This window comes from Herpailurus yagouaroundi, unplaced genomic scaffold (genome assembly GCF_014898765.1).
Source record: "Herpailurus yagouaroundi ecotype Mexico unplaced genomic scaffold, PumYag 29, whole genome shotgun sequence".
Classification (NCBI taxonomy): domain Eukaryota; kingdom Metazoa; phylum Chordata; class Mammalia; order Carnivora; family Felidae; genus Herpailurus; species Herpailurus yagouaroundi.
Window position 1 is genome coordinate 31,457,724 of NW_024412377.1, and position 9,667 is coordinate 31,467,390.

General features: G+C 43.4%; 1 protein-coding gene across 1 annotated transcript in view; it reads right to left on the minus strand.

The window, feature by feature from the left end:
* C9 (complement C9) overlaps positions 1-7,243 on the minus strand; it is a 55,590-nt gene extending 48,347 nt beyond the window's left edge. Inside the window, exon 1 of the mRNA XM_040495884.1 lies at positions 7,090-7,243. Within this exon, the coding sequence (XP_040351818.1) occupies positions 7,090-7,166 (77 nt within the window). The 5' untranslated portion in view covers positions 7,167-7,243. The remainder of the gene's footprint in view (positions 1-7,089) is intronic.
* Positions 7,244-9,667: the final 2,424 nt, after the last annotated feature.

Genomic DNA, 9,667 nt, shown 5'->3' on the forward strand with positions numbered 1-9,667 from the left:
GCGAGATCGTGACCTGGCTGAAGTCTGACGCTCAACCGACTACGCAACCCAGGCGCCCCTACCAAGACTTATTTAAGAGCTTGTTTTGTGTGCTCCCAGTGAGCCTATATTCAAGGACTTTTATGGAGTGCCTGCTCTGTGTCAGGAATTGTTCTAAGTGATTGGGGCTACAAGACAATATTCTTGCCATCATGGAGCCTACATTCTAGTGGATGAGAACAATAACGGAGCATCCAGCAAATATAACATGCAGTGTCAGTTAAGACGTATGAACTGTAAAGGAAAATAAAGCAGGGTAAGTGGATAGAGTGCCATGGGGCTGGAGTAGGGGAGGGAGGTTTCTTATATGGGGTAGTCAAAGGGCTCTCTCAGAGGAGGTGTAGTGATTTAAAAACGTGTTCACGATTTTTTTTTTTTTTTTGGTCATTCTTCCCATCAAAAATGGGGTCTGTGTTCTCTCCTTTTGAAGCTGGTAGTGTTTTTCTTAATGCCTTGATGAGTGGAACACAGTTGAAATGAGCCTGCCTGACTTTTAAGACTAGGTTAGAAAAAGCCATGCAAGTTCTGCTGGCTTATTTAAAAACATTTGCTCTGGGAGCCTTTTCCCACTATGTATAAAACTGACTACCCTGAGTCTACCACATGGAGAGCAGAGAGAAAGAGAGAGCAAGAGAGACAGATTCTCAAGGAGAATCAACTGTTCCAGCCCCTAGCTGTTTGGGTCTTCCCAGCCCACATGACAGACACATGAGTGAAGAGATCATCATAATAATCCCAGGCCCAGCCACCATCTGACTACATCTACATGGGATACCCATGAAAACCACTTTACCGGGCCCAGTCAACCCTTGGACTCATGAACCAATAAAATAATTGGTATAGTTTTAACAACCGTCTCGGGATGGTTTGTTACACAGCAAAAATGACCAGAACAGAAGGTGATATTTGATTAGCTACTTGGATGAATTCAGAGAGAAGCTGTGTGAGTGTCTGGAAAAAGAGTGTTCGAAGCTAGGGGCAAATAAATGCAAAGGCCCTGAGGGCGGTATGTCAGAAGCACAGAAGTAGGGCGACAGAGCCGCGTGAGCAAAAGGCAAGGTAGCAGAGGTGCCTGGAGAAGCAGGTAGGGTGCAGCTCCTGCCTTGTAAGCTGCGGTGAGGAGTTTGGATTGGATTCTGAGCTTGATGGAAATTCTTACAGGAGTATGAGACCGGGAGTAACACCCGGAGTTATGTTTTCAAAAGATTTAGAAATGTCTCTGGTTGCCAGATGGAGAGCTGACTGGTGGAGTGTGGGCAAGGGTGGATACAAGCCAGAAATGGTACTGATTTGGGCGAGAATAGTCACAGTGCAGATAGCAAGCAGTGGGCAGATTTGGGATATATTTTCAAGACAATATCAACAGATGTGCTGTTAGATTGCACGTGGGAAGGATATGAACAGAGGAGTCAAGGGTGAGTCCCGGGTTACCGCCTGAGTAACTCAGTGAGTAGTGGTGCAGGTTGGGTGAAGATGGGGAGACAAATCAGTGGGTATGTTTCGGACACGTTAAGTTTGGGCCGTTAGATGTTCAAGAGATGCTGACTTAAGTAACCAGACATTGCGCTAAGGGAAGCAGGGTGCACCGTGCAAATAAATGTGAGCGTTGTCTGAATCTAAGTGCCATTTCCCACCATGAGGCTGGATGTGAGTGTGTAGGTCTGGGGTAAGCCGGAGGACTGAGCCAACATTTAAGGGAAATGTTACAACATGTCTGTATGCTGATGGGAATGATTCGGTACAAAGGGAGATGTTGATGATGCAGGAGAGAGAGGGAGAGTTAGAGAAGCAAAGTCCCTGTGGAGGCCAGGACAGATGAAGCCAGTGCAGAGTGGAATGGTGAGGCTCATAGGAGTCCACCTCTCTTAACACCATGGGCTTCACTCAGAGAACCGGGCTGAGCTTCAATTGCTGTTTATTTATTTATATTCCTTACTAGACTGTCAGCCCAGTGAGGGCAGAGACCCCCATGACATGTTTCGTACTACCCTGTAGCTCCTGATCCAATGTCTGGCCCATGTCACGAACCCAGTAAATATTTGCTGTATTACATGGATGAATAAACAAATGACTGTCCTTGTCCGATAGTAGTTGGTAAATAAATATCTGTTAGCTCGTATTGAATATGAATATCAAAAACATTAAAGACAAAGACTGACATTTTGGATATCTTCAGTTTAAGAGTTAAGCCTGGCTTTCCCATTAACAGAGGTGTGGGTATTTGTCCAGATTACTGAGATAAATTTAATTCAAATAAATTGAATAATAATTGCTAACATTTGGGGCGCCTGGGTGACTCAGTCGGTTGAATGTCCGACTTCGGCTCAGGTCATGATCTCATGGTCCGTGAGTTCGAGCCCCGCGTTGGGCTCTGTGCTGATAATGAGGAGCCTGGAGCCTGCTCCGGATTCTGTGTCTTCCTCTCTCTCTACCCCTCCCTCACTCACAGTCTGTCTCCCTGTCTCTCTTAAAGGTAAATAAACATAAAAAATAATCATTGCTAACATTTGTGAATGCTTAGTTTATGTCAGAATTCCTCTAAGTCTTTATTTTTGTTATTTCACTTAATTTTTACATCAGCCTTGTAAAATATGTTACCAGTATTATTGCACATTAGAGATAATGAACTGAGCCTTAGAGATGGTGAGTAATTTTCCTCAAGTTACACAGCAGAGGGTACTTGATAGCCAAGTTAGGATTCAAATTCAGGCAGTTCCTCTCCAAGGGCCACCTACCAAATCCCTCTCAGGATTTCTAACTCCCAGTCTAGTGCTCTTTCTTAATTATTTGAAAATAAAGAGTAATATAAATATGAAAATTATAATCACACTAAAAACACACCATGTGTACGGTCAAAATACGAATGACAAATTGGGGAAGTGTTTTTAATTCTTACCAGAGACAAAGGACTGGTTTTTTAAGTGGCCATAGAAATTCATAAGAGAAAGACAAGAGGCTCAATGAAAAAATGAGCAAAGGATATGGACAGTCACGAAGAAAAACATACATATGGCCTTTAAACATATGAAAGGATGTGCAATCTTATTGTGGGAATTTTTTTGCAATGTATAAAAACATCAAATCATCATGATGTACACCTGAATCTAATAGGATACTGTATATCAATTACACTTCAACTAAGAAATAATAACAAGAAAAGAGAGAGGGAAATTAAAACTATTTGAAGATACCATTTTTTCACCTATGAGACTGGCAAATATCAAAAAACTGGCAAGGCTGTGGGGAAATAAACATACTCTGCTGGGGAAAGTGCAAAGTGATACCAACCTCCCAGGGCCGTAGGGCAATTTTAGCAAAGTCACAAAGGTGATTTCCTTTTGACTCCTTTACATCACTTCTGGGAGTTAATCCTCAGGTACAACTATCCACTTGCAAAATGATATAGGAATAAAAGTATTCATCGCAACACTGTTAATAGTACAAGAGATTGGAAACAACCTAAGTGTTAATCAATAAAAGATAGATTATCTGAGGCGTATAGCCACACAATGGAAAAGTGATCAGTTGTGTGGAGAATTGATACAGAGAGGTTTTCTAGGATATATTGTAAAGAAAAAAGGAAAAAGCAAAGTGTAAGAGAGTATGTAAAGGAAAGGGGAGGAGTAAGATTATATATGTCACTATGTTTTAATCTACACTAAAATTCTGGAAGGATACACAGAAAGCTAATAAAGATGGTTACCTGTGGGAACAGGGTATACTGGGAGAGGGGTAGTATTCTAAGTACTTTATATGTAATAACACAAATCTCTCTCAAGACATTTCAGTGTATATATTATTATATTTGTTGGTCTTTGAACCATGTAAACATGTTGTTATTTACAAATCAAAAAGAAAAAAATAATGAGAGCTGCACTCACGGAGCACTCAGAGCCTCCCCATCAGTGTGCGGGGGCTATTGCCTTTATCACCTCAGGAATTTCACCCAGCAAGTCATATTTGCATTCCCATTTTGCAGGTGAGGAACAGATTTAGAGACATTAAGAACTTTGCCAGGGTCACAGAGCTAATAAACTATGGACCCTGGAATCAAACTCAAGCCCTCTGGCTCCAAGACCAGTATTATGAGCTACTACTCTACTCACGCATTGGTTTTAACATTTCTATCCTACCTTGAGAAACAGAAGAGATGATGCCCTGCTCAGGACCTATTCTCACGGGCACTCTTATGTTTGCAAACAAACGATTCTTAATATCCCCAACAGTTCACCAGTAGCAATAACTCACTGTCGCTGTGGCTTCAGATGAAGTATCTGCAGCCATATGATATCCCCTGAAGGCTGGCTGGAACTTTATCCCTCCCTTTACTAACCAGAAAGCATATCAAAGTAATAGCAAGTTGTAATTCTAAAGAATATTTCACATGTACTGAGTTTTTACCATGTGCCAGGCACAGACGTTGTAAGTACAATATATGGAATATAATTTAACTTTCACACAAGCCCTTATTAAGTAAGTGCTATTATTGTCACTGTTATGGGGTAAATTGTGTCCCACTCCCCAAACACAAGTTGAAGTTCTAACCCCTGTCCCTCCGAATGTGATCTTATTTGGAAAGAGGGTCTTTACAGAAAAAATATCAAGTTAAAATGAAGCCATTAGGGTAGGTCCTAATCCAATATGATTGGTGTCCTTCTAAGAAGAGAAAATTTAGAACGTGACAGACGTGCACAGAGGAAAGGTGAGGTGAAGCTAGCCCTGTGGTGACAAAGGCAGAGACCAGAAGGATGTAGCCATGAGCCAAGGGGATGCCAGGGATCACCAGCCACCGCCAAAACTGGGAAAGAACCCCGTTCAGATTCTGAGGGAGCACTGCTTTGCCAACACCTTGATTTCAGACTTCTGGCCTCCAGGATGTGAAACAATAGGTTTCTGGTGCTTGAAGCCGCCCAGTTTGTGGTACTAGGAAAGGAATACAACCCTTGAGGGAACCGAGGTGCAGAAACGTTGAGTAATCTGCCCAAACTTACATGGTTTGTTAGTGATGGCGCCTTGAGTTGGGGAAGGCTTGCTCCAGAGGAGTGCTCCATTCTGATCAAATGTGTGTTTTAAAAAAATCATTTGTGGGGCACGTGGGTGGTTCAGTCGGTTAAATGTCCAATTTTGGTTCAGGTCATGATCTCAGGGTTTGTGGGTTTGAGCCCCAGGCCGGGCTCTGTGCTGACAGCTCAGAGCCTGGAGCCTGCTTCTGCGTCTCCCTCTCTCTCAGCCCCTCCCCCCTCGTCCTCTGTCTCTCTCTCTCTCTCTCTCTCTCTCAAAAATAAAATAAACATTAAATAAAATTTTTAAAAAAGTCATTTGCAAACTCCAGTCCTCTGGCTGAACTATGTGTCTCACTTCACGACTGATCCGAACACTGTGTTTTGACCTCAACCCTCTGTCAAAGGGCAGAGCACGGAGTGTTCCAGCCCGGGCAACCCTAACAAACTCTTGAGAGCCTGGCGGTGAGAGTGCTTGGAGCCAAATCCAGCTCAGCGGTGCAGCTGCTGGGAGCTGGGGGGCCCGCCGGGGGTGGGGGGCTTTCTGGTCCCCCCTGAGACAGCTGAGTGAGGCCAGGACCCAAGGGCACAAACTTCAAAGCGGATGTAGCCTTCCTCACAGCCTCTCATTTTTGATCAGCAGGAGTCTCAATCCAGGAATGTGGGTTGTTTGAATTATTTTTCTAACTTAAGAAAGTGTCAGGGTGGAAGGCTAAAGCAACTTGTAGTGACCGCCTTCCCAAATCCCCTTTGCACCCAATGCCCAGTAAGCGAAAATATCTTCCGAATGGGAAAATGCTTTTTAGCTAACGCAGAAGAGGAAGTGAGGGTGCAAAGGGAAGCCTGGTGAAGCGCTTCACCCAGACCCGTGCTGGTCTGTGCAGCACCGCTGTGTCCCCTTCTGCTGGAAGCTGTAGCCCTGTGAGCAAACCACAGGCCGAGGGGGGCCCAGGAGGCATGGCGGTCCCCAGTGGAGCCGACAGGGAGGCAAAGCTGTGCTCGAGATGGACATCAGATCCCAGAATAGAATTTGGTTAAACCAGGAGTCAAACGACCAAAGTGGAAATGGAAGCACGTTGCAGTTAGTGTCTGAGCAGAGGAGACAGTGTTTGGGCAGATAGTATCCCCTGACTATACTGCAAAGCCAGAAATACTTCAATACTGTCCCCAAGTCAGATCATGCCGTATCGCATGGCACAGATCTACATGTTCTCCAGCAATTTTGGATACGGCGTAGTTGTTTGGTAAGCACATCCTGGCTTGGCCTGGAATGAGCTACAAGTTCCCAAATGGGATCAGAACAAAAGGAGAGAAAGTAAGTCTTTGCCAGAAGCAGGGCTGACAGGTCTGTGCTATGGTGATTCTTCTCGAAAGGAGGAAATTGAGGGTTGATGGGGGTGGGAGGGAGGGGAGGGTGGGTGATGGGTATTGAGGAGGGCACCTTTTGGGATGAGCACTGGGTGTTGTATGGAAACCAACTTGACAATAAATTTCATATTTAAAAAACAAAAAAAAAAAAAAAAAAAGGAGGAAATTGACCCTAGGCCTAAGGTCAAAATGTGTGCCTCTGGACACAACTTTGAATGTCAAGGAGGAAAAGCCAAATGTTTAACCTTTGCCTGACATGGGATCAAAAAGGTGATATATCCAAAAGTTAAGAGTGCGAGACATTGAGGCAGAATGAGGGAAAGATTAATTTTTTTTTTAATTTTAAACTTCTCATATGTTAGATACTGATAAGCTCAGGTTTATCAAACATACTCTGGTGAAAACCAGCTTTGCTTCCTAATTCCAAGTATTTAAAGATTATCTCGGTCTTAACATGTGAATGGCTTGTTTGAAAGAACTTTCTGGAAACAGCAGCAGGTTTCCTTACAAAACTCTCCAAGACACACCCCTGCACTTTTCTCACCCCTTTTCAAAGTTTAAACTTTCAGGCTGTCTACCTCAATGTGGGTTGAAATTTTATCTGCTTTCCTGCTAAGAAGTAGGCCTTGAGATAAATATCAAAGCAGTGAAATTCCAGAGACAAACAGAAAAAGGGACTCACCTAGGAGTGGGCCCAGCACTCAGGACACCTATTTGTAAAATGCATATTGCAAAGGCAAACCTCTGGCCGGCAGACATCTGCTCTCTCGAGGCAGCTCCGTGAGGAATGGCCAGACAGGTCCTGTAAGGCGTTTATTTGCAAAGGGCCAGAGAACTGTGGGACAATTATTGCCTGTTTTCTGTCAGGATTTTTGTCAAACAGGACTTCCTGGGAGCCAAAGTCCAATCAAAGGAGAGTCATTTTGTAATTCGTGGCCTACTGTCCTCTCATATTGATGAGCATATTCGGCCAACGAGACGGTGAGTGCTAAATTGGCTCACGTGAACCGGAGTGTTGAAAACAAAAACAAAACTCCAGTGTTTCCCGTCTTGGGGGACTCTGGGAGGAAGGGATCAGAGTGTGTAATTTGGGGGAAAAAGGTCTGTGGATGATTCTCATAGAGGCATAAACTCAAAATCAGTAAAAGAACTTCCCTGACTAGAAAAGGAGGCACGGACATATACGACACAATTTGAGAATGAGCTGTGGGGGTTATTTCCACATGGGTGGAAATGCAGTTATAATGGGTGAAATGCAGTTATAAAGCAGACTTTCTGTATATGCTTGGGGGATCATTGTGAAGAATCTAGGTAAACTCCCTAGGGCTTTACACTGTCCCACAAGAGGACACATTCTCCTTATCTCAGAAACACACCCGTCAGCAAGACAGATTCTGAAATGGAACAATTTACTCCAATCCATCATAAAGGATGCCCTCCCCTTCGTATTTTCACTTTCTCCGGGACTTGTGCAAAGGGTAAGATGTTTTTGAAGTGCCAGGGAATGTGGATATCACAACCATTCTTAAAACACTAGTTGTACGATAGAATAGAATGGTCCCCGGGTGGGACCTGTGAAAAGCCACTGATGCCTGCCCACCCCCTACCTGATTCTAATTTCATTGATCTGGGATGGGACCCTGCAATGGTGTTGTTTTTAAAGCTTGCTGGGTCATTCAAATGTGTGGCCAGGGTGGAGAGTTTGAATGACCAGCTTGAGAAACACTATGTCATTAAGTTTTTGGACAAATATTTGCTGACGCAGGACTTAAGGGGCCTTCATCTATACTCATTAATTACAAATAGGCAGTTTTCAAACATGAGCACATACACAAACTGATAAAACAGAGGGTGGGGTGGAGGGTTAACAGACAGCTAGTTTTTCTAGCACAGTCTTACGTTTCTTCTAGTGGTCCTACTTAGAGTGGAAGTTATTTACCCCTCACGGGCTTTCTTGCCTCCCTCTCCTTGTTGTGTGGAGAGTTTTAGGTGTCTAAGGGGGCTAATTTCATTGGTTCCTGAGCTTGCTGTTAACCTGCAGATGGTGCAGAATTGCCAAGTAATGCGGTGATTCGAACGTGTGCAGCAACATTGTCACTATAGCAATGATTAAATCTATGCCCAAGGACGCTTCTTGTAAGTCTCAGCTAACGACAAGGGGGCCAGATACAGTAGGAATCGGCTCTGGACCCTGTCAGGATACCTCCCGAAAAAGGAACTTGGGAGAAGGCAAGATAAGATGATGTTTAACGCTAATTAGACCTAATGCTAATGGGTTAGACTTTGTGTTACTTGACTTGATAATTCAGTGTGAACGGAGATTGAAAACCACCTCTGTCCCTGGAGACTGACTGACCCCCCCCCCCCAGAGGCAGGGAGGAGGGGACAAGGGAAATTTCTTACCTGGCTGGTTGAATGCTAAATTGCTCTGTAGAAGTTCTATTTATTTTATTCCCGTGGTTCGGGCTAAATGTAACGTAGCAAATAAATTAAAATATAACAACAACACATTAATTATATATTATATATTAGGAATATATAAAATACGATATACATTACATTTTTTGTATTTAAGTCTTCTCTGCCCTTGACATCTATGTATCTGACATATTTTCATATTTTTATTCTATTTTATTAAAAAAAATTTTTTTTAACGTTTATTCATTTTTTAGAGACAGAGAGAGACAGAGGGTGAGACAGGGTGGAGCAGAGAGAGAGAGGGAGACACAGAATCTGAAGCAGGCTCCAGGCTCTGAGCTGTAGCACAGAGCCCATCACGGGGCTTGAACCCATGGATGAGATGGTGAGATCATGACCTGAGCTGACGAAGTCGGACGCCCAACTGACTGAGCCACCTAGGCGCCCCTCTATTTTATTTTTTTTTAATATTTATTTATTCTGAGAGGTAGTGAAAGAGAGCAGGGAAGGGATAGAGAGAGGGGGGGAGAGAGAGAATCCCAAGGAAGCTTCATAGCATCAGCCCCTGACGTGGGGCTCGGTCTCACAGACTATGAGACCAGGACTTGAGCCGAAACCAAGAGTTGGGCACTTAACCAATTGCACCACCACATACCCCTGTGACATGTCAAGTGACGTTTATACTTCAGTGTTTATCTAGGAGAACTAGACTAGAGATGTGAAAAGAATAATATTTTTATTTAGTATGTAATGGCTTTCAAAGAAAAGAAAGGATAAATGTTTATCAAACTTCTATAATGTGTCAAGCTTATATATATATACAGCTTCATTTAATCCTCAAA